General features: G+C 56.9%; 8 protein-coding genes and 2 non-coding genes across 10 annotated transcripts; 8 read left to right on the forward strand and 2 right to left on the reverse strand.

Annotated features, from left to right (window-relative positions):
- Positions 1-925: 925 nt before the first annotated feature.
- Positions 926-4,245, forward strand: BJ171DRAFT_585728 (ClpP/crotonase-like domain-containing protein; the record flags this gene model as incomplete). Its single annotated transcript, XM_053114377.1, has 11 exons — positions 926-1,157; positions 1,480-1,617; positions 1,848-2,040; positions 2,333-2,454; positions 2,660-2,726; positions 2,843-2,906; positions 3,015-3,077; positions 3,150-3,236; positions 3,401-3,659; positions 3,768-3,828; positions 4,047-4,245. The coding sequence occupies 11 exons, from the start codon at positions 926-928 to the stop codon at positions 4,243-4,245; spliced, it is 1,485 nt and encodes a 494-aa protein (XP_052963064.1).
- Positions 4,246-4,637: 392 nt separating this feature from the next.
- Positions 4,638-7,310, forward strand: BJ171DRAFT_520205 (uncharacterized protein). Its single transcript, XM_053112412.1, has 7 exons — positions 4,638-4,944; positions 5,401-5,548; positions 5,722-5,808; positions 5,944-6,045; positions 6,142-6,528; positions 6,768-6,845; positions 6,969-7,310. The coding sequence occupies exons 1-7, from the start codon at positions 4,823-4,825 to the stop codon at positions 7,128-7,130; spliced, it is 1,086 nt and encodes a 361-aa protein (XP_052963065.1). The 5' UTR covers positions 4,638-4,822; the 3' UTR covers positions 7,131-7,310.
- A 150-nt stretch (positions 7,311-7,460) lies between these two features.
- On the forward strand, positions 7,461-9,038 carry BJ171DRAFT_520207 (uncharacterized protein). The gene has a single exon (XM_053112413.1). It carries the CDS (start codon positions 7,611-7,613, stop codon positions 8,904-8,906), a length of 1,296 nt encoding a protein of 431 aa, XP_052963066.1. The 5' UTR covers positions 7,461-7,610; the 3' UTR covers positions 8,907-9,038.
- Positions 9,039-11,282: 2,244 nt separating this feature from the next.
- Positions 11,283-13,367, forward strand: BJ171DRAFT_428093 (kinase-like domain-containing protein; the record flags this gene model as incomplete). The annotated part of the gene is made up of 7 exons (XM_053107842.1): positions 11,283-11,534; positions 11,656-11,718; positions 11,970-12,098; positions 12,248-12,405; positions 12,485-12,549; positions 12,730-12,873; positions 13,033-13,367. The coding sequence occupies 7 exons, from the start codon at positions 11,283-11,285 to the stop codon at positions 13,365-13,367; spliced, it is 1,146 nt and encodes a 381-aa protein (XP_052963067.1).
- A 545-nt stretch (positions 13,368-13,912) lies between these two features.
- Positions 13,913-13,984, forward strand: BJ171DRAFT_t252. The gene has a single exon. It is a non-coding gene; the product is annotated as a tRNA-Asp (tRNA).
- A 716-nt stretch (positions 13,985-14,700) lies between these two features.
- BJ171DRAFT_632691 (uncharacterized protein) lies at positions 14,701-17,240 on the reverse strand (the record flags this gene model as incomplete). Its single annotated transcript, XM_053115655.1, has 4 exons — positions 14,701-15,036; positions 15,230-15,960; positions 16,246-16,642; positions 16,795-17,240. 4 exons carry the CDS (start codon positions 17,238-17,240, stop codon positions 14,703-14,705), a joined length of 1,908 nt encoding a protein of 635 aa, XP_052963068.1.
- Positions 17,241-17,985: 745 nt separating this feature from the next.
- On the forward strand, positions 17,986-18,057 carry BJ171DRAFT_t253. The gene has a single exon. It is a non-coding gene; the product is annotated as a tRNA-Asp (tRNA).
- Positions 18,058-18,310: 253 nt separating this feature from the next.
- BJ171DRAFT_520209 (uncharacterized protein) lies at positions 18,311-21,298 on the reverse strand. The gene is made up of 5 exons (XM_053112414.1): positions 21,175-21,298; positions 20,631-20,839; positions 20,171-20,339; positions 19,720-19,952; positions 18,311-19,498 (listed from the first exon to the last, which is right to left on the reverse strand). The coding sequence occupies exons 1-5, from the start codon at positions 21,230-21,232 to the stop codon at positions 18,455-18,457; spliced, it is 1,713 nt and encodes a 570-aa protein (XP_052963069.1). The 5' UTR covers positions 21,233-21,298; the 3' UTR covers positions 18,311-18,454.
- Positions 21,299-22,077: 779 nt separating this feature from the next.
- BJ171DRAFT_520211 (uncharacterized protein) lies at positions 22,078-22,763 on the forward strand. The gene has a single exon (XM_053112415.1). The coding sequence runs from the start codon at positions 22,258-22,260 to the stop codon at positions 22,576-22,578; it is 321 nt and encodes a 106-aa protein (XP_052963070.1). The 5' UTR covers positions 22,078-22,257; the 3' UTR covers positions 22,579-22,763.
- Positions 22,764-22,887: 124 nt separating this feature from the next.
- On the forward strand, positions 22,888-23,658 carry BJ171DRAFT_520212 (uncharacterized protein). Its single transcript, XM_053112416.1, has one exon. It carries the CDS (start codon positions 22,903-22,905, stop codon positions 23,302-23,304), a length of 402 nt encoding a protein of 133 aa, XP_052963071.1. The 5' UTR covers positions 22,888-22,902; the 3' UTR covers positions 23,305-23,658.
- The last annotated feature ends 6 nt before the right edge of the window (positions 23,659-23,664 follow it).

The following is a 23,664-nucleotide window of genomic DNA, read 5'->3' on the forward strand; positions in this document are numbered from 1 at the left end:
CTGGGCGGCTGCTTAAAAACCCGGACGCGCAGGCCATCTCGCTGCGCGCCCTCTCGCTCTCGCTAACACCCTCTCGCTCTCGCGGTTTCGGTTTCGATTTCCGTTTGGCAACCATATCGGTGGCCTGCAAGACGTTCGACACAGAAATACTCGTTCGAACACACACAGCCTCAGCTCCTCCAGCCGCCCGATCTCTGTCTCCAGCCCTTGGCATCGCGCCCGTCGTCTCGGCCTGCGTCTGGGGGGCAGGAATGCCCTCGTCGCCGGCTCTCGTCGCCCGAACGAATTTGCGGTTGGCTGTCGCATTTTTTCCGGAAATGGCAATCGCCTGGGGCGCATCGGGCCAGCCGGTGGCCAGCCGCAACCCGCCGCCTTTCCGTCATTGTGACGGCGCCGTCCGATTGGCTGGCGGCCACGTCTGAGGCCGGCTAATCGGGTGTCCCGGTCGCGATCATCCGGGCTGGTCGACAGAAGCGACAGACGCAAGCGACAGATGCGGGCGACGGATGCAGCGAACGCCAAGACTGCAGCGTCTGCATTGCTTCTGCCTCTGCTTCTACTTCTGCCCTGCGCTGTTCGCTTCGGGGCCTGGCCTGTGTGGCAGTGCAGGCGGGACTGCCACACACACACACACCAGCGCAGTCCCGTGTGGCGCGCGGTCGCGTGGATGTCACATGCCCGTCTCCAGCCGCAGTCGGCGCGGTTCCAACCATGCATTCCGCCCGGCCGCGTCTCTTCTTCCGTCTTCTCGGGCCGAGCCATCGCCATCGCCATCGCCATCGCCATCGCTGTCCTGCGATCCGCCTTTCGCCCCCGTCGCTGCTCCCGGCCCGACTACCGCCCCGCTCAGATGTTGCTGCTCGGACGATCCCTCGCCTCCCGCAGCCTCGCTGCTCCCCGGATCCCCCTCGTGTACACTCGCAACATGTCGTCTCGAGTTCAGAACCTCTCCTCGGTCGAGGTTCTCCACCGCAAGGCCAACTCTTCCCGCCACTTTGTCCTCAACCGTCCGACCAAGCTCAATGCCCTCAATCTGGACATGGTCCGAAACATCACTCCACAGCTGCTCGTCTGGGACGACTCGGAGCTCGTCAAGAACATTGTCATGCTTCCCGCCGAGGGCTCCCGCGCCTTCTGCGCTGGCGGCGACGTCACCGGTAATCTGTCCTGATCACCATCTCCAGATTTCTGTAGTCCCATTCCCGATCCTGCCCCACTGGAGACACCGACTGCACTGTCCTTTTCTCTATCCGCAGTCGTATTGCTCCAGCAGTTTGCAATTCATCCCTCGCCCGATCCGACGACACTTGAGCCCTTTCCATGACCTTGCTTGGGCCACATGGGCAGGGACAGCGATCTCTTTTGGATGCACCCGCCCATTCGGATACCCACCTATGCCGACAGCGCATGGCCATTCGTCGGTCATACTGATGGCAACTCCACCCACACACACACACACACACACACACGCATGTGCAGGCATCGTCTCCATGGTCAAGTCGTCCAACCCAGAGGTCGTCAAGGAAGGCTTCAACTTTTTCAAGGAAGAGTACGAGCTCAACCACCTCATCGGCACCCTCAAGACCCCTTTCGTGGCAGTTCTGGATGGCATCACAAGTAATGTCCTGTTTGCATACGCCTGTCGCAGTATCCATCCTCACAAAGATCATCCTGCTGGATCGGCATGCCGCCAGTGGCAATCGCAACGACACAACGACGGCAAATACCGCATCATAACGTGTATGTCGGCATTGAAATTCTTACTGACATTCGACGAACTTGATCCCATCACAACGACGACACCGATGCAATCAATTCAAACATGTCAACCACAACGACAACAACAGTGGGCGGCGGCGTCGGTCTCTCTGTCCACGCCCCTTTCCGGATCGCTACCGAGAAGACTCTCTTCGCCATGCCCGAAACCAGCATCGGCCTCATCCCCGATGTCGGCGGCTCATTCTTCCTGCCCAGGCTCGATGGCCAGATCGGCACCTACCTCGGTCTCACTGGCCACCGTCTGAAGGGAGAAGAGACTGTGTAAGTTGCATGGGAGCGTTGCTTAACTACTATCGACATGCCACCAGTGGCTCCCCTGTACATGGCATCCGCTCGCTGCCTCGGCCTTGAGCAGACTCCGGTCCCTTATCGCCTGGTTTGCACAGTTGGCTGCTTTGATCGGCTCAAAGTGGCCGCATTATTCCGAATCGGCTGTCGGCTAGCGCACTCGACTCTAGTAGTCCAGTGCCAACTGCCAGAACATTTGACTTTCGCAAGCTCGCCACGGACCACTGACCACTGACCACTGTCCTTCATGATTCCGGACACGCAGCCTCGCTGGCATTGCCACACACTTTGTCCCGTCCGAGCGCATCCCAGCCCTGCTGGCACGTCTGTCCGAGCTCAGCACCGATGAGATCGATGTGATCAACTATGCCATCGAAGATTTTGTGGGTATGTGACCGTTCAGGCGCCAGGATTAATGCGTGTGGCATCGCAGCTCAGCATCGGGAATTCGGCTGGCAGCTAGACTCGCCTGTGCCTTAAGGCTTTGGACTTGCTGGTCCAACTTCCGTCACTTTGATGCATGCTAACCCAACACTACCATGGTGCCCCGTTGTCGGTCCATGATACCACCTCCCCTTGTATTTGCTTGTAGGCGACATCAACCCCGAGCTCTACAAGACTTGGAGCTTGTCTGGCGAGGTTCGGCGCGCAATCGATCGGTAAGCTGCCGCATCCAATGCTCTGCATGGCCCAGGAGGCCGGTCGATCCTCTGCAACTTTACGCACTGCCTCCTGAGCCCCAGATCTGACTCTGAGACGACACTATCCCACCCAGATGCTTCAAGTACGATACTATCGAAGAGATCGTCGCGGCCCTGGAGGCGGAGGCAAGTCTGGCTGTGGGGTGACCAGTGCATCTGTTGTACAGCCACATATGCATCCACGCCATGCGACATCTCCGCTTCATCGCAGAGCGTGTGGCTCACACCTCCTATTTTCCAATGTAGAACACTCCGTGGGCCCAAAGCACCATCGATACACTCAAGGGAGCCTCGCCGCTCAGTCTCGGGGTTGGTATACCCGTCTTGCTTTCCTTTTGGCCTGGACAAAACGCCTGACGATATTCCTCCACCATCCCACAGTTGACCCTGATGCAGCTCCGCGAAGGAAAGAACCTGGATTTCATGTCGTGCTTTGCCATGGAGCGCCGACTCGGCGAGCACTGCATCGTAAGTCGTCGGCCATCGCTCGTTGGTGTATCACAAAACGAGCGCTCGCTGTGATCAAGCTACGAGCATTGACATGCCAACATCGTGATCGACGATAGCGGCCGAATCACCGCCGTGATCTGCTCTCCTAATGCGACCTGACTTGCGCACATTGTAATCCACAGAAAGAGGGCGATTTCGTCGTTGGCGTCGAATCCAAGCTCGTCAAGAAGCAGAAGGAAGCCGAGTGGTCGGTTCGCTTCTCCGAGCTGACCCCTGAGCGTACAATCAAGTCCATCGCCGAACCGCTGTTCAAAAAACCCTCGAGCTTCATCAGCCGCCATGAACATTTCAAGTTCCACAACTCGCTGACTTTCCTGGAATACCCCCACCGCACTCTGACTGGTCTGCCCTTCGAACGCGACGTCAAGCGCGTTGTCGAAGGTAAGATTGTTGCGGAGGCTAGCGATTGCCCGCTGCGACCCTGAGACCGTATCGGACACACAAGCCAGATCGTTCGCTCACCTCGCCACTGCTTGCTGTGCTCTGCAGGCCGCGGCCGTCGCTCTCGTAAGGAGGAGCCTCCCAAGACCAAGAAGGACGTTATCAACTGGTGGGTGTCTCGCTCCTCGTCCCGGAGTGCTCGTGGCGCTGTGTTGCTCTTTGTGTACTTGAGTGTGGGGATATACCCAGCCCTGGACACAATTGCCATGCTCTCTCGGCACATTCGGCCCGACGCAGACCCACGATGACTAACGCCATCTATTACCTCGTCTCGGACCGGATTGGATTGCATTTGCTTTGGGCTCCTGTGCGTCATTGACAACCCAGGTTCCTGACAAACTGGGGCGCCTACGACGCCCGTTTGAAGGGCGTCTCCTCCACCAACCTCCCCAACGAGGTCAACATCGAAGGTGGGCTCGGCCGTGGCAAGATCGGACTCTTCGACAAGGTCCACGACTGCCTCGAGCGATACGTCAACGAAGTCGAGAGTCCCAATGGCGGCAAGATCTTGGTGTGGGTGGACTGAGCGACGGGACTGCGGCTCCCAGCATGTCTGCTTGCCCCATCCGCCCGCAACATCAGTGCAGCTGCCCGGCCGGTAGGCTGTTTCTGCATGTCCTCAGCGACAACCTTGCAGCAATAAACACACACGCCACACCCCTGCTACTGCTACTGCTGCTGATGCTGCTGATGCTGCTGCTGATGCTGATGCTGCTGATGCTGCTGCTGATGCTGATGCTGCTGCTACTGATGCGCACTCAATGGCGCATATGGCATCCAAATGAGCCCTCGGCGGCATCACTGACTCTGCCAATCGCCCCGCTCAACGGGGGCGGATGGCTGCGCGCGATTGGCCTGTGCGACCGCTTGTCCCGATATGCTCCACAGCGAGATTCGCCGAGTTGTTTTGCGGATTCGACTGCATCCTGCGACCCAAGGCCCGTCTCCCTCCCCCTGTCGGCCAGCAGCACCAGGCGTCCCCGTCGGCCTCTCGAGCACATCGCCAGGCCGCCACTCTCCCCCTTGGATTCCTCTTCCTCAACCGGAGCGCCCTCCGTTTCGCCTCCCCCGCTTTCGTAAAACCAATAGCCATCCCCATCAACATGATCGACCTCGCCCTCCTCCAGAACTTCAAGACCGAGGCCACCATGTTGGCCCTCATCGTGGTCTACCTGGCATTCCACTACTACGGCAAGTCCTACAACCGCAAGCTGGCCACGGCTTGGTAAGAGACTGTGGAGGGCACGGACTCTGCCGTGTCGCATTCACCGATTCAGCGGAGAGATTGTGCCAGATGAACCGATATGAACAGAGCGCACGATTCCGCTGCTGGGCACATCGGAGTGACGCCTTCCTGCCCCGATTCAGTGCGTTGGGCTGGCCCCGTCGTATCTGGTCGTTGGGAGATGCAGCAGCCCGCGTTTCTCTGCCTCCTCGCGAATGCCTCTCCCACCTTCCCCCTTGGCGATTGGCGATCGCAGATCGCAGATCCGACTGGATCTGCCTCAGCAATTCGTTCCCCTGACCCCTGTCAGGTCAACAGCATCGAGGCAGCATGAGGCTTGGGCTTGCTGTGTGTTTTCCGCTCTGCTCGGCTTTGCCTTGCTCTGCCGGAGGTTGATCTGTCCTGTATTCACAACTTGCGTCCCCCTTCGTCCGCTGCTCCGTCCACTCGCAAAAGGTTCAAGGCTACGCTTCCGGTCTGGGAAAAGAACTTTGCCCAGGTCGGCAGCGGCAACGGCGCCAGACTTCAGTACGACGGCCCCTCGGACTATGTTCTGTATGCCACTGGCCGTGTCCACTGCAGAAGCATCTATGGCAAGGTTGAGGTGAGACTTGCCCATGCCACCCGACTGTCCAGCCCAGCGCTTGGGCTGGAAGACCTATTGGATCGTGGCATGACCTGAATCGCGCATAATTCCTCCTGTCGCCATCAGCTCTGCTCGCTCGCGTATTCATCCATGTCCGTCTTTCGCGCATTCTGCATCTGTGTGGCCTACAGCTCAAGCCCCGTCACGATGTCCTTGCGACTGCTCTGCGCTTCATTATGAACCGAACTGGCCAGACTGAGCAGCTCTATGACAACGTCGTGAGTACCTCCCGCGCGAGGCCTTGGCTGCCCGCCATGATCGTGCAGAGTGTGCAGACAGCCGCTTGTGTTTGGAAACGATATGCCTTGCCTGGCATGCACCTGCTGACGACGCTGATCGGTGCCATCTTCCAGACCATCAACGTCCGTCTCAACACCGAGGAGTCCTCCAACTTCATTTTCACCATTCTTGAAAAGTCCTTTGCGGATGAGAACCTGAAGCAGCGATGGGATCTGGTGAGTTCGGCGGCAGAGTGACTCTTGCCCACTCCCTGGTGAAGCGCATGCTCCAGCGCCGTGGCTGACTCGTTTGCCTTCCCTCTCGATCGGCAGGACACCATCCCCACCAAAGTCAAGAACCTGGTCGGATTCCCCAAGGAGTATGTCCTCCTCACCGATGCTCCCGAGTTTGCCACCCTCGTGTGGTCTGATCCCCAGTTCCAACAGGCCATTTACGCCGGCCTTGGTCTGGACAAGAGCGGCAAGGGCACCGCCCTGAAGCGCCCCTGGCTCGAGCGAATTGTTTTGACGGATATGCCCCACCAGAAGCCTGAGAACAAGGAGGAGCTCCAGCAGGCGCCCAAGACCCTGTCGTTCACCTTCCGCATCCCCACCGACATCGAAACCAACGCCGAAGCACAGGAAAGCGCCCGTGTGCTCAGCCAGATGGCCATGGACTTTGTCGATTATCTTGGCCAGTTTGGAAAGCTCTCCCAGGAGGTGGGTTCCTTCGTCCATAGCCCTATCTCTCAGTTGCAGAGGAACAGCTGATCCCGCACGGATCTAGATACGGGGCAGGGTGTATCGCACACATCTTGCCAAGGATGGCTGTCTCTTGGGATCGTCAGCGACTGTCCTTCACTCTTGGCTCCCGAATCGCACTTGCACTGCCCCGGTATTGATCCTCCCACCCCCCCCTACTACTCCTCCACTGACCCGTTGATGCGCTCTGGCTCCAGACCCAAGCCCGACTCGTCAAGATTCGCGAGAACGCCGAGTACCAGGTCCTCAAGATCGAAGAAGAGAAGCGAAAGCAGGTACGGTGTAACTCACAACACATGTCATGACATTCTTCCGCTTCCCTGACTCGTCGTCCTGGAGCGAAACCCATCTCGGCGATGCTCTCCCGCTAACCAGAGCGCATGTCGTCGTGATCACAGCAACTCCGGGACAAGAAGTATGCCGAGAAGAAGGCCAGATCCGACGCCATCGTCAACCTCCCTCCCGAGGAGCAGCGCAAGTTTGAGGAGAAAGAGCGCAAGAAGGACCTCAAGAAGAACCAGAAGACTAGCATGAAGAAGGGCCGCCTCATTGTCAGCTAAACGCACCAGAGACCAGCAGAGCCACGGCGCCCGAGTGACGACCCAGATAGATGGAAGTAACTGCTCCATTGTGTGTCGGCGGGCTCGTGTGCTCGCCGATGCTGCCTCGAGCCCTGCTGTGGCTTCTGTCCATCACGAATGTGCTACTGAGTCCTATAATACAGATCCTCTCGTATCCACCACGACAACCATAGCTACTGGCAGAGTGGGGGAATGGCGACGGGTGTTGTTGGACCAGGACCCTCTGCCACAGATGCTCCATGTTCGGTGGCGGCAGCTGTTTCAGAATGCCAAGCCCCACCAGAAAAATTTGTCCACAGCACAGATTCCATCTGCAGAGCGCATCCGCACGGTCGGGCAGGTTGGCCTCGATCGCCCTGCATCTGTCTTGGCCCGATTGCTCGGCTGGCGGCCTCCTCAGCACCCTCTCTGAGCATTGCCCCCATATCCCCTCATCGCTGCCCCGTGTCGTCTTCCAGCATGTCCGGATTGCTCAAGTTCCTCAAGTCTTCCAAGCAGCGCCTGGCATCCCTGCTCCAGTCCGCCCCCACACACCCTCGGCATCGCATCACCTTGGTTCTCGGCAACGAGGCCGCCGATCTGGACTCGCTAGTGTCGTCACTCTCATACGCATATCTGCTCCACCATAAGCATCAGCACTCGGCCGGTCTGCCCCTGACTCCGTTGGCTCCCCGTACCGCCTCCGTGCTCGACCCGCTCTATGTCCCTGTCGTCAACATTCCTCGGCAGGACTTTTCCCTCCGCACGGACTGCGTCTATGCCCTCAAGCACGCTTTGGGCTCCGTCTCGGCCTCGTCGACGGCTCTTGTCGACGATCTGACCTTTCTCTCTGATCTCGGCCTCGATGCCCTCGAGCGCAACCACGATCTCGAGCTTGTCCTGACGGATCACAACCGCATCTCGCCGCAGCTCGAAAAATACTCCAAGTACGTCACCGGCATCATCGACCACCATTTCGACGACGGGCTGTATCCGTCGGCCTCACCCCGCACAATCGAGCTCGTTGGCTCAGCCACCTCCTTGGTCGTCCGCGAGTGGAGGTCATACGCCAGCAGTCTCGATTCCGAGCCCATCGACCCGGCGCTGGCGGAGCTGCTGTTGTGTCCCATCCTGCTCGACACCATCAACCTCGATCCAAAGTTTGGCCGAGTCACTCCGGTGGACCAGCAGGCTGCCGAGTCGCTGTTGCAGATCATCGGCGGGGCCAAGCCCGGCACCGATCTGCAGGCATATGCGAGCACGATCTTTGGCGGCCTGCAGGCCGCCAAGTTCTCGGTCAGCGATCTGTCCTCCTGGGACCTGCTCCGCAAAGACTACAAGGAGTGGGTGATGGAAGGCTTCCGGGTCGGCATCAGCAGCGTGACTTGGTATCTGGAAGGCCCCGGCGGCTGGATCGAGCGGGATGGACTCGAAAGCGTTGCTCGGTCCTTGGAGGCCTTTGGCGAGGACCGGCAGCTGGATCTCCTCGTTGTTATGGCAGCCTTTGACCACGCCTCCGATTTCGCCGACTCGCAGCAAGCCGATCGCGGGTTCAATCGGGAGCTTGCCGTCCACGTTCCCGCAGGGCAGCGGCTCAGCAGCACTTCTGTGCAGAGCCGGCTCTTTGGGGTGCTGGAGGGCTCGTCTGCGTTGGGTTTGGAGCCTTCGCAGCATGAACGAGTCTTGTCAATGCGACTCTACAGCCGCATGGACGCCAAGTACTCCCGGAAGCAATTCCAGCCCCTCCTGAACGACATGCTGAGGGATAACAAGTAGAGACAAGTAGAGACTCAAGCCGCTCCATGACCGACTGTGTCCCGCCTCCATCACTCGCAGTGAAGTCGAATGATGCCTGGCGTCCCGACGACCGTTTTCTGGTTTCTGAATACACACTCGCTCGCTTGCTCATCCTGTGTACCCCACGAGCGCTATGCAGCAACACCCGTGCGGATGTAGAGAAAGGCAGTAGCGATGTGCCGTCGATCGTTGCTCACAGAAACTGCTGCATCATCCAAACAGAGCCTGCCATCGATATCCATACCCTTGGTTTGAGTACTTGACCCCATCCGCGAGCACTGTACGTTGCCGAATCGGCAGATCTGTTCGCTCGGTGTGGCCTTGAGGAGCGCCATCGCTTCCGCGAGCCATGAGGCTGCTGCGGGCAATTGACGGATGATGCACAGAGGTCCATCCATAATTGCCAAGAACAAACTGCCGCCAATTCTTCCTTTTGGCGGTCGTCGTGTGCATTGCTTTTGTCAATCACACTGGCCGAATTTCGCCAGCTCTTGCCCAAGGCCGCTTCACCATCAATGTCTCTGTTTGCAGTCGCTGTGGGCATATTCCTTGGGTGCTTCTTTGATTGGTAGAAGGGCTAATCTCCTCACTGTGTAGCTGAGCTACTTGGCTCCACCAATGTGCTCTTGTCGTCGGGACAATGACGGGCCCCGAGTGAAGCCCAGTCGAATATGCTGCGTGGGAACGGCCGTCGGCAATCAAAAAGTGAGTCTGGATCGTCCAGGCCGCTTCAAGCTGCCAACACATACTCCTCTTTCCCTCGTCGGCAAATACATCGAACGAGCGGCCTTCCTCCAAGCGACACATGACGCCCCTTGCGCACCCTCCAAAATGACCAGCCTGAATGACTTGATAGCCAGCATAGAAAACAACTTCACCGTCACCGAGGATGCTCACGGAAACGCCCCGTTGGTGCTGCAAAAGTTCCGCCGCCCTCGGGACAACATCCCACGCAAAATCGATACCTCCTTGCCGAACGAATTCTCCCGTAAATGCTTGAGCCAAGAAAACCTTCGGACACAGCCAAAGGCCAGTCCGAGCGACGAGGGCAGCGCCCGCGACAGCATCACTCAGGAGAGCACCAACCGCGACAGCGCCGTTCGGCTCAAAAGCTCTCTGCACTCGGTTACGGTGTCGATCTACCTCGACTCGGACGACGGAGACATGAGCGAGCTCGAAGACTTTGATAACTCTTCCCGTTCCTCGCTTCGGAGCTCTCCCACAGTGGCAGAGAGTCAAAGCACCTCGTCCCTGAAGCCAACCGGGGTACTTGCCAACACAGACCTGCTGCCGATTGCAGAGGCGTCTCGATCCGCCCTCGATATCGGCGATGTCCAGTCCGAGGATAGCAGCGCCGATGAAGATCTCGACGAGCCGGACGGCAAAAAATCCAAGAAGAAGAAGAAGAAGAACAAGAAGAAGGGCTCGATTTCACTCTACGATCAGCGCTGCCCGGTCTCCCCAAGACTGCGAAGCGCCAGCATTCAGGGCTCCATCGCGCCGCTCAGCCTGGAAACCTCACCACAGCCGTCGACCACGACGCTTTCAAGGAGCCAGGTCAAATCGGGGCCTGTTTACATTTACAGCAACTCGCCTCTGCCAAAGAAGAACCACGGCTTCATGTACCGGCTCTTCCATCCGCAGTCCCATTCCAACAACCATTCGGCCGAGGACGGACCCAGCAGCGACCAGCCTCAATCATCTGCAAACACCAGCCCGACAATGTCCCCTCCGGCCACCCGAAAGGCATCGACTCCGCAGGGCCATCGGCTCAGCGGCGGCGACGACCTGTATCGAGAAGACAACAGCGGGCAGACCGTCATCCGCCTGATTCACTATCCGGCAGACAATACCCGTCGCAGCATGGCGCACTACGAGCACAACAGAGCCACTCTGTTCTCCAAGCTGTTTCATCTCCATGGCTTTGAAAGCGAAGAGCAGAGTGGGGAAGCCAAGGAATGTGCTAACACTATACCCACCAGTGCTTCTCACCACAATCTCAAGACGCTCATCATGGAAGGCAGGGCCTTGGGCGCAGAGGCAGCATCACCGTCCGGCTCGATCGATTCGAGTGAGCGCTTCCCATCGCCGACATCGCCGTCCTCAGTGCATAGCCCGCAGAGAGAAGCCTACAGCTCCGCGGAACAGTATGGGAGCAGCAACAATAGCATCCAGAGCCCAAGATCGTCCAAGATGTCGCTCTCCGGGATCTTCAAGCGCCCACGATCTTTCAGCGTTCAACTGGGAAAGGACAAGCCGCAAGAGAGGGAGAAGCGTGCGGCGGCCACACTGGATCGAAAGGACCATGATAGGAAAGACTCAAACTCGGAAGAACCCTCGCTTTTCAAGGACATGATGGAGAAGCGCCACCGCCGTGGCTACTCGATAACGGCCAAGAAGTCAATCGAGAGCGTTGACTCGGACGACGGACCATATAACCTCAAAGACAGCGTTTCCCGCAAGTCCCTTGTCAGCAGGCCGAACAACGAGCCTCAGGACACCGGCAAGAAAACAATCAAACGCTCTCGATCTGAGAGTTCGATGGCCGAAAAGTACGGCAAGGTCGACGAGGTGCTTGGAAAGGGTGCCAACGCCACGGTCAGGCTGGTATGTGTCATTATCTCTCTGTCCTCCAGTGTTGAAGCAACCCGATTCGAGGAGCGGTGGGTAAAGCGAACCAGCGTCAGGTTTGAGGCTCTGTTGCTGATGCCAACACTCCAATTGACAGGCCCACCTCAAAGAGACGAAAAAGAACTCGCCGACATGTCCGGAGAAACTCTACGCGATCAAGGTCGGCGACGCAATTCGACATGTTCTGACGGATATCACGGCGTTTGTCACCGGCACTGATCGGCTGTGTTCAGGGAGATATATTGCCGACTACTTTTGTCATGTTTTTGAACTTGATCGTTGTTTCACTGATCCATCGGACCTAATGGCCACCTCAGCGACTGACCGTCGCTCGATCATCAGATCTGTGCATCGTCACTTGGTTATCGCCTGTCTTTGACTGACTTGGCTTTCGCTGCCGCCACTCCACAGGAATTCCGGAAGCGAAGGAAGGACGAAACCAAAAAGGAATACGTCAAGAAACTCATTGCCGAGTTCTGCATCAGCTCAAGCCTGCACCATCCCAACGTCGTGGAAACCGTGGACCTGCTGCAGGACGAGGTTTGTGAGAGCGAGGAGCATGCCACATAGTGTGGCTCTATCATAGAGCCTGGATAGCGACTCGGACGTAAACATTGATGCTGCAAGAGATGTGTTCGTCGTTGGCTGATGCCGACGCTCTCAAAACCCATCATCATGAACGGAATCAGAGGAACAAGTGGTGTGTTGTGATGGAGTACCTCTCCGGCGGCGATCTGTTTGCCCGGATTAGTGTCGGTGGACCGATTACGACAGAAGAGGCAAACTGCTTCTTCAAGCAGCTGCTCAGCGGCGTGGCATACATGCACTCCATGGGCGTAGCTCACAGGTGAGTTACTTGACTGGGATGCCGTCACTATCCAGGCGCCGACATCATCTCGGTCTTGTATTTACGCTCCGTTTGGCAGGGATCTGAAGCCAGAGAACTTGCTGTTGGACGAGCGATGCCAAATTCTCAAGATAACAGACTTTGGTATGCTGTGGCGAATTGGTGTGGGTTTCGGGCGAAGCACACTGAAATTACTCTGCTGCACCTCGACTCTGCCGTCGGCGACATTTCTGTAGTAATCTGTCAGCGCCCCGCCCTCCGGCTCTGTTTTTGGTCGGTGATATGCTCACAATATCAACCACGGTCGAAACTCTCTCAATTCAGGTGTCTCAACCGTGTTTAGGACATGCTTCGAAACAAAGCCTCGCCCAGTGAAGGGGTGCTGCGGATCAGAGCCCTACATCGCTCCAGAAGAATGGGAGGACGAAAGAGAGTACGATCCAGTCAAAGTAGATGTATGGGCATGCGGTAGGTCGGAAATGCTAGCCCGCACAGTTCGGAGACGATGCCGACATTGGAAATGGGCATTTGCGCATTTGGGACTTTGCCAACCGGAGGCGATGAGCTGAGCGCGATATCAGAGGCATATGCAAGTCACTGAGTGATCTGCGGCTTTCTCAACAACAGCCATCATATACTATGTCATGAATTCCAAGATGGTGCCTTGGAGATGCTCAAAGGCGAGCGACCCGAACTACAGCATATACTTGCGGCAACGGCCCAAATCTGCCCAAGTGGTCTCGGGATTCCCACGATTCGACCAGCTTCAACACCAGGCGCAACGTAAAGTGTTATACCGCTGCCTCGACCCAAACCCAAACACGCGGGACTCGATATCGGACATACTGGATGACGATTACTTCAGAAAGACCGATATGTGCATTGTCGCCTACGACAACCACGGCGAATGCGTTGCTCTCCCGCCGGTGCGACATACACACACAGCGTCAAAGCCCCATTAGATCCAAACCATCAAATGGTGTTCTTTAACACGGCCCATATATCAAAAGGGGGCATCTTGATTTGGTGTGCCGGCGGCGACTTCTCCTGGATCCTAAATACACGCAGACCCATCAATCAACGGCAATGGTCGGGCGCCATCCGCCACAATCCCGCATTGCATGCTGTTGTGTTGTGGCATTGAATATTGATCTCATAATTGCTCAATGTAACACTTGTCACATGGTGGACATGGGGGCTCTTCGTCGATATCGGGAACTTGGGCACTAGTGAATGAACAGAGAGCAAGGTTCGCAACTGCCATTCCACATCCTCGATTCCATGAAACAGCATCTCGCCCATGCTACGAACGTCCGATAACACCGAGACGCTCCTTGGTAGTCCGTGTTCTATCACATTCAGCGCACTCGCTTGTGCTGTCAATGGCCATGGATGTGGGGCAGTTGGTGGGTGGGTTGTGGTTTGTGATTTATCGTTTGTGGATTGTGGTTTGAGAAATATGCTAGGGTTCATAATGCAAGACAAGATAATTTCGACAAGCAACAATTCCCAAATAGTATAGTGGCTAGTACTCCCGCCTGTCACGCGGGCGACCAGGGTTCGATTCCCTGTTTGGGAGATGCGATTCTTTTTTCATCCGATCCAGTGGCTCGTTGTTCTGCCAACTTGATGGCTCTTTGCGCCGCTGATGCACTCATTCAATAAATCTGTTCAGTCGATCCACTCATTTTGCATGTCTCCGCGTGCTCGAACACTCTCGATATCCACAGCGAGGCTCATCACGGAAATACAAGACACATTCAATAAAACGGAACACATGTGTCGAGGCGCAGATGGCGACCCTGTTCTGAGTCTCGAGCCCACGCCCATCGATTGCCACTGTATCCAAGAGCCCCGCGGAAGCACAGTGAGCGCAATCTACCGAGGTGACTGTTTCTGGCTCGACGGCGAGGGTGCTAATAGCTCGCTATTGTGTACTGGGAATACTTTTGTGAATATATCCTGTCGATGATCGCAGAAGATGGTTTGCTGATGAACATACTCTTTAAATGCCATGTTCCGTCTGGATTGGATTGACGAAACGGTTGATTAGGCTCTACAGTGTCATGTAGAACATGGAAATCAATGGCATTTTGATGTTGACTACAGTTAAATCGTGATAATGTGTGTATGTTCTGTATCATTATGATATCAGGCAGTGGTCTCAAAAAACTGTGGCATGTTTAATATGTGGGTGCGCATTGCTTGATGACCAAGGCCGTATAGTGCCCGCGGCAATATGCAACATGAGCATTCCAACAATCGCGTTCATCCAGCATTTGGTAGGTACCGCCAAATCAGAAGCCAAACTCCTCGATGTGCTCGAGAACAGCAATGTCGATGTCGTCCAGCTCGCCCTCGCGCATGTTGGGCCGCTGCGAGACCAGCGGCGGCTGCATCCGTGCCCCACGCCGTGCCGCCATGTAGTAGAGCCGGGTGTATGTGTAGATGTACCGCCGAAGCACCTGCCAGGCCGTCCACCGCTTGGCATAGTACTTGATCTTGGGCCACTTGTCCAGCACCGAGACCAGGACGTCGCGCTTGAGGAGATGGACGGTGATGTTGGTGAGGGCCCGACACTCGTTGGACTTTATCTTTTCTCGGAGACAGGTACGGCCAAAGATGGATCCACTGCGGGTTGTGTGGTTGTGGTTGTGTGGTTGTGGTTGTGGTTATGATACGGCAAACAGTCTCGCCCCTTCCTTCGTTCCATCACTTCATCACTCCATCGCTCACTCACTCACTCACTCACTCACTCGCCCACTCACTCGCCCACTCACTCGCTCACTCGCCCACCGCATCGCCCACCGCGTCCACGGCTTACCTCGGATACACCCGTCCCTCGATCGCCACTATCCCGCTCTTCAGCAGGTAGATGCCCTCGTAGCCCTCCGTGAACAGGTGGCTGTTGGCCGACACCGACCGGATCTCGATCGACCTGCACAGGTCCTGCGCCAGTGCAGGCTCTCGGTCAATGAACGGCTCCAGGAACGGAATGTCGGCAATGAACGACACAAACACCTCCATCGTGATGAACCCGTGCAGCTGAGGCGGCAGGTCCTGCAGGAGCTCGGTGTATCGGGTGCTGTGCTTGCTGGCATAGTGGTCCGAGAGGTACTCGTACACCTTGATCTTGAGCCGCGGCTCGAGCTTGAGTCGGTCAAACATCTCGAGATACTGGTCCACATGGAGATCGTGGGTCCTCTGGCTTCGGTTGCTGAGCGACAGCACATCCGAGATTGTGGCAATCGACCACACCGCGAGGAGATACGAGATGAAGAAGGCAAAGACGCTGTATCCCCACTCGCGGTCGTTGGTGGGCTGCATCACCGGGACGCTGTTTCCGACCAGGCTGACCGTCCCGGCCGACCACGAGAGCGCCATGATGTAGAGCAGCCAGATGGAGATGGCGTCGACGGTGGTGTTCTGGGAGGCGGCATAGAGTTCGTGCCACCCCAAGGGATCGGTGCTGGTGGCCGAGGTGTCGTTCCGCTCCGCAGCGAGGCGATATCCACAGCCGATCCAATGCATGATAAAGATCATCGTGATGCACCACTATCAGGTGCGTAGCAGGGGTTGGGAGAGATTCGAGTTCCCATGTAAAGGGTTGAAAAGTGTCAGCCAGGCTTCGTTTATCAAGTAATTTTGTGCAAATCAGACACTGCTCATGAACAGCTGGTTTGCAAGATCATCAATTCTCGGGGGGCGATCACTGACACCCAAACGCCGGTATTGTGCACATCGCGCATCAAGTCACCATGTCCCACAGATTATCCATTTGCTTTCGTTCTATGACTAACTCATCCCTTCCACTAGCAACAGTGCCCGTCTCTCCTGTACCTGAATGATCTGTGTTGTCGAGTATCTCACATTGAAGTATTTCTTCCACTGTCGTAGCTTTCGGTTCGCGCGCATGACACGGAGCAACTTGAGTAGTCTCGTTAGACGCAAGAATCGCAGCAATCGGAGCTGGCTGACAGGCAGATTGGTTGCACTTTGGTTGAGCAAAGAAAGGAGCTCAAAGGGAAGCGACGAGATCAAGTCGATGGAGAACCATCCGGTAAAGTAGTTCCAGAACATGTCAAACTCGGACCGGATGATCTTGCCGGTCTGCCTGTGGCGGTACGGGGTGCGCATTTGGACGACGAGATCACACAAAAAAATGAAGTCGACGATGCTGTTGACGAGAAACAGCATGTCGAACTGGAAGGGCTGCCCGGGCTGTTGGGCGAGGAAGCTTGAGGCGATATGAGGTTCGATATTGTGAGCGAGCGGCCTGGAGTTGGAAGATCCTGAGCCTCCCCCCATTCCCACATGCATCTCCGCTCCCACTCTCGCTTCGGCTCCCGCGCTCGTCGCTGCTCCGACTCACACTCGCATTCAACTTACGCTGTTTCGAACGGCGTCACTGATGCTGTGAACACAAGCAGCAGCAACCCGAGTGCGTCCCATTGCCGCAGAAACTTGCCCTGAATATCCACAATCGGCAGGATCGACGCAGCATCGAGCGAAAAGACATCGTACTCAAGTTTGTCGCGGTGTTCGGTCAGGTACTCGGGCAAGCTGGCGTCCGGGTTATGCACGATTCGCCAGCGCCATTTCTTGCGGCTGTACTTGACCTTTTGGAGATAACAGTCGTGCGGTACCATCATTGAGTTTGGTTGCTCCTCGGGGACCAGGATATCGAGTTTATAGACCAGCCACTCATATGGAGACCATTTTGGGAGATCGATCGGCTTGGCAACCTTGATTACGGATGTCTTTGAGGTTCCTCTTTTGCTGTCCTCCCGCAGGAGTTGCGACTTGAGAGCGTCGCTACTCTTCGTGGCTGTCATTTGTGCTGCTGCTCACTTTGTGACTTTACGTTTCTTGAGCCGAGTTCAAAGCCATCAGTGGATGAGATCCTGGTTCCTTTCCCACCTCAACTTTATCACCCACACCTTTCGTCTTGCCAAACGCTCCACTGTCGTATGCACGGGATGCATGTCACCCTGTCCTTGCGGAATTGCATCACTCGCTCCACTGTGATTGAGCTCGCTAGAGCAACCAACTCGAATCAATGACTTCACTCCGGGAGTGCCACAAAGATTTCAGATGGTAGTCGATGCAGCACGACCCCCCACGCACACATCTGCTTCAGTCAACAGCATAACTATTGATCTACATCACTCGTTTGGAGGGAAGCCTGCCAGCGCAACGGATTACCCATCCAGTTCGATTATAGTGCAGCAACTGCGCAGCATTTGTTGGTGGAGTATCGCCCAATATTTTTGCAGCGATATGATTATGACCTTCGAGGCTGGGACGAGGGGCACTAGTGAATGAACAGAGAGCAAGGTTCGCAACTGCCATTCCACATCCTCGATTCCATGAAACAGCATCTTGCCCATGCTACGAACGTCCGATAACACCGAGACGCTCCTTGGTAGTCCGTGTTCCATCACATTCAACGCACTCGCTTGTGCTGTCAATGGCCATGGATGTGGGGCAGTTGGTGGGTTGGTTGTGGTTGTGGTTGTGGTTTAGAGGAATATACTAAGCTTCATAATGCAAGACAAGATAATTTCGACAAGCAACAATTCCCAAATAGTATAGTGGCTAGTACTCCCGCCTGTCACGCGGGCGACCAGGGTTCGATTCCCTGTTTGGGAGATGCGATTCTTTTTTCATCCGATCCAGTGGCTCGTTGTTCTGCCAACTTGATGGCTCTTTGCGCCGCTGATGCACTCATTCAATAAATCTGTGCAGTCGATCCACTCATTTTGCATGTCTCTGCCTGCTCGAACACTCTCAATGCCCTCTGGTCCTCAGTCCGGTGATGTGTTCTGTTCCCGCTCAGATGAAATAGATGCCGTGGCTACGAAATCCCCGCAACCGATGGATCCTTGCGGAATGACCTCCGTCGTTTGAATATCAAACTTGCGAGAGATGTATTGCAACGAGTGGCTTGCACGTCTTGGCTTGCCAGACATACTTCATATATACATTGACTTGACCCACAACAATCTCCCGCCCCTCAACTCGCATGTCCTTCACATCTCTGCGGTTTCTAAGCACTTTCACGTTCGACGACAACAACTAACGCCGGAGCCACGCAGCTGCCCAACTCGCGATGGATCCCGTAGACTCCTCTCTCAAAATCGCTCGACCTCAGTGCCGCTGATGCCTCTTCCAGAGCGGACTGAACCTTGGGCGCGAGGAAGGTGCGGCCGGTGAGCATCAGCGAAAGCTTGGTATCGCGGACCTCATGGTCATCCATTCCAGCCACAGCCTTGCTCCAGATGTCATCGAGCCGGGCTTGCACGAGCGATTGCAGGTTGGGCGAGACCCAGACCTCGCCAGACTCCCACTCGCTCGCGTTCTTGGGCTGCATCCACTCGACCGAGTCGTGTCGATGAATGCGATCGACCTTGGAGCGTGTCCATTTGGAGAGACGGTTGCTCCGGACAGTTCCTTCGGTAGCCATGGCGTCGATGTCGGCCTGGCGGAGGCTGGCAGCGGGTGTTTGGCAGTAGCTCTGAAGTCCAAATCCACGGCCGCGCTTGTCGGATATGCTCGTGATGGTCATTCGCAGATCATCCAGAGCCGACATGAACAAGTCCTGGGCAGCATAAGGGCCGGCGCTCGTCGATACGTCATGAAGGGCCTCGGGAGCGTGTGCGCCCATGACTTGAAGATGCGCTGCGACGATCCGGTCGCCCTTCTGCAGGAAGCCCTCGGTCGAAAACCTGAGAATGTGCCACATGTCGGCAGAGTTGGTGCCATCCACCGCAAAGTTCATTTGGTGCGGAGAGCAAACGATATGGCCGGTGGCGGGATTCACGGTGGTAGCGTCGGCGGGGCTCAGGATAGGGATCTCGATGTGGTGCTGCTTCTTGGCGGTCGGTTTGGCTGCCTCAGTCGCCTGGGTTGACTCAGTCGCCTTGGCTGGCTGCAGGTCGTCCTCATCGGGACCCAAGCCGTGGGGGTCCGTGCTCATGGTGAAATGGTCCCAGACATCGCCGTCGAGGTCTTCGAACCGACAGACGGCTTGGTTGGGGTTCTTGCCTTTCTTGTTGAACTTGCACAGGAGAGCTCCATAATCGGCACCGTTCTGGAATCGCAGGACGACAGCAATGGAGACGGGGATGAGCATCCATAAGTCCGGGTCCCCAGGCAACGGCTGCGGCTGACCGATCTCAGGGCAGAGGTGAACACCGTCTCTGGCCCAAAGCCGGCTTCCTCTCCGCTTCCGTGGATCTCGCCATCTTGCATCTCGCATGATCGCAGATCCAAATGCATCCCCAGCCAACTTGACCTATCCGGCACACTTACATCCAGTGCGGCTGTGGCAGCCCACCAAGGATTGAGATTGTTTCCGTTGTACCAGGGGCGAATGGACTCGCCACCCAAGCCCGAGACAAAGGCGAAGCTACGGCCGGGTCGGACACGCAGGAGTGGCTTGACGCTGGAGATCATTTTGTTTTCGAAATCGGACATGATGTAGGTTCGCTCATAGGAGTGCTCGTGACTCGTGGCGATGATGGCGCCGTGCTGTCGACAGATGTCTGTGGTGGCGGGGAGGAGGGAGGTGCAGGTGGAGTGATCGAGCATGATGAGGGGTCAGGACTCCAGCTCGTGTGTCAGGCGGTCATGGGGAGTGACAGGACCGGTCGCCGCTGGGGCCTCGGAGCCTCCAGACCAAAACACCCTGTGGTGGGGGAGCGAGTCTCTCGGAGGGAGGGAGGGCCTCGGCCGGCATACCATCCGCAGCGACAGCACTCACCATAGACCTCATAGCCAACCTCGTCGGTCTTGTCGCCAGTCTGGTATGCATTCTGGTTCTTGTGCCAAACACAAAACTTCCATGGCACGTCCTCGTAGTAGCTAAGGACCGCATCGAGGAATCGGGCGTGCTCGGTGCCAAGAGTACCGACACCCGAGAGAACAAAGACCTGCAGCCACCGAGACGAACGATAGCGATCGACATGGTCAGATGAAGGCGTCCAACATCAGCACGCCCCAACGGGGGATCAAATGCTGTGATCAGCTGTGCTTCCTGCGAATGCCACATGGCAGAGCGATATACGGCGAATGACCGGCTGTCGGACAAACGACGGAAGGCCCCCGAAGAGTCGATACCACCGACCAGGACAACCGCCAGGACAACCGCCAAGGCTATGATCCGCATAACGGCCGGCATCGTGACGGCTCAAGTCCTCCAGGGCAAACATCGATCGACTCACCATGCCATTCCAGACGCAAACCATGTTGATGCCATATTCGCCGTAACAGCTGTCGGTCAGGCGGTTGCGGTCGAGGTTGTCGAGAAACAGCTTGCGGTAGCCCTTTTTCTTGTACCAAGCAGCAATGTCGTGGTTGCCGACGACGCTGAATATGGGAATGTGCTTGCCAAAGACCGACTCGTACATTTCCATGAAGGCGGGCGGGTCGTCTGAGCGAAGCGAGCGAGCGAGATGGATCAGCCAATGGTGCAGCGATGAGAGATGCTTCGTTCTAGCTGCCCGCAAGACCAAATGAAACATGCTGAGCGCCAGGCATCCAGGCTGGCGTGGGAGTGGCAGCCACGATACGGCAGACAACTGCCTTCCAAGCGACGAATATGGCTGTCGTTCTTGAGGACAGGCTGCATCGTCTCCCACTCGTGCGGCATTGCCCTTCCGTGGGGGGGGGGACTGGGTGAAATCCATGTCGAGCATGGCGGTGGATGCCAGTACTGACGGAGCCCGATAGTGCCACCCACGGACCAAGGCGGCATGAGGCATTTACCATGGTAGTCGTTGTCGCCGATTTGCACAATGGCGTCGGCGCCCCAATCCTTGATCATCTCAAGCACCTGCTCTGGATGCTTTCCGATGCCCTGGTCGGCCAGAAAAGCCACCTTGAGGTCGCGAGGCACAGTGGTGCTGATGGCCGGAAACAGGGCATGGTCGAGCTTCGCGGGGCACGACTGGCCACTCGGACAGGCCAGCAGCTCGAACGAGTAGTCGCGCAGCGGCAGCGATGCATTCGCAGGGCTCTGGGCCAAGCTCTGGGCCGGACTGGCGGCGACGGGGATGTAGAGAGGGCTGGATGGGTAGAGAGGGCAGTTCTTGCCAAAGCCGTGGGCTTGGTGGGAGGCGGCCAGGAGGGCGATGGCCGATGCAATTAGCCACTTCATGGTGCGGCTCGCGGGGCTGGGCGATTGCTGGGCGACTGCTGGGCGACTGCTGGGCGACTGCCGGAGGAGAGATGCCGAGACAGGGAGTCGGCGGCGAATGGATCGAGATGGGAGCGAGGGCGGACTGGGAGCGGATATATATATATATGCCCAACAGCAATCCACCTTGCTCGCCGGACACAAAAAAAAATGCATTCCTGGCGGGCCTGATCGATGTCTGGCACAGGCGTGCGGCCGCGGGCCAATCAGGGGCGGCGGCCTGTGCACGGGCTGTGGCGGGCACAGAAGGCCGCAGCGACAGCGCCGCCACCACCAGCATCGATCGTGGTGACTGGCGGTCGTCGAGTTTCAACAACATGATCAACAACATGGTTAACAGCACGGTTAACAACACTGTTAACAACATGGCTAATACCGGTTTTAACGGCAGCTCAAAGCGGCGTGAGCACCCGATGCCACATCGGCACCGCAACAGCATCGCATCATGTGTCGACTCTCGCCCGGTCCATGTGACCCGCAGCGCCAGAACAATCTTCGGAGCGCCTTTCTCGCCTCGGTCGTTCCTTCTGCCGGCAAATATCAACACCTCTTTCCTGCTAACATCGGCGTGAGAGCATCTCCCTCTCTGTTAACATCAACCTCTTTCCGGCACACAGCAGCTTACCGCCGTTGACATCCTCATCTCCTCCGCCATGAAGACCGCCCCGCTCGCCGCCCTCTTGTTCAACGTTCTGCTCATGGCCGCGGCCGCCCTTGCCCTTCAGACGGCCTGCACCTCCTGCCCCACAGGCTTTGTCTGTCTGGGTGGGGCATGCATGGAAACCCCCGAGCACGCAAATGCCACCACCGTCCCAGTCTCTCTCTCGACCTCGGCCCTCCCCGCGACCAGTGCAACTCCCAGTGCAAGCGCTGTGCCTTCCGCCAAGGCATCAGACTCCGTGCGCTCGCAGACCACCGGGGCCGCTGCCGTCGCTCTCCTGCTGTTTGTCGCAACAGCCCTGCTCGTTTTGTAGCTGGCCTATGAACCGGGATATCCGCCTCTCGGGTCCGCAGGGCGATGGGCAATCCATTGATGGACGAACATCAACGGAGAACTGTAAGCGACGGAGCGGATAATCGAGATTCGTTTCATTTTGTGAGCGCCTCAGGCTGTATTGAACCCCCATTACCTCATACAATATATATATACGTATATATATAATATCAGAGTTTGTGTGAGCCGCCGGGTCTGCGCTCTCCACGGCAAACACGGCTGGTGCCCTCGCGGGTTGTGCCGTTTATACAGTTCACCAGCCCCCCGCCTGGCAGCCGGCGTCCTTTGCCCTTCATCTCCCAACATGCTCGCCCGCAACTTCCCCATCGCCCTCCTCTGCGCTCTGGTCGTGCTCTTGGCCCGCACCGCTGTCGCTGTCGACCCTCGCGGCTGCCAGGACTGCCCGCTGGGCTACGTCTGCATCGACAACAAGTGTGTGCTCGTCCCCGAAGGCGGCACCTCTTTGCTTTCCTCGGCAGTAACTGCGAAGACCCGCCCGGCCTCGTCGTCCTCCTCCTCCTCGATTGCACCGAGCCTGACCTCGGCTCCATCGAGCACTCCCACCGTCGTCTCTTCAACCTCCGTCGCCGCAAGTCCGTCGTCCAGCCCCAAGTCCTCCGCTTCATCCCACAGCCAGTCCGTTGTCAAGGCTCTGGGTCTTTCTCTGGCTGTTGGGCTTGCTGGCCTCGTCCTTGGACTCTTTTAACTCAGAACGCCATCCGATTCTGGCCACGGACAGCTGCTCAGCTCGGCCTCGCTTGTCTTGGTTTATCCCAGCCCTATATTCTTGCAGCCTGTCATCCGCTCTGACGTCGACAGGGCAGACCGTGCCGAAGCAACATTTAGCACGATATCATCTGCTGACTGTGTGAACGGCAGGTCCCGCACGGACGATGGTGTCAGAGATTTTGACAGGGTCCTTGCTATTGATTGTGTCAGTGTCTATGATGTCGAGAGTGTTGCTGGTATTGGCTTGGTGTGTGCCGTTCTCCCCATCGCCAGCGATTTCGCCAGTGATTTTGTGATTCTATGAGACAATAAACCCGTGCTAGCACCGCAACCGACC

This window comes from Polychytrium aggregatum, assembly GCF_025602895.1.
Source record: "Polychytrium aggregatum strain JEL109 chromosome Unknown BJ171scaffold_44, whole genome shotgun sequence".
Classification (NCBI taxonomy): domain Eukaryota; kingdom Fungi; phylum Chytridiomycota; class Chytridiomycetes; order Polychytriales; genus Polychytrium; species Polychytrium aggregatum.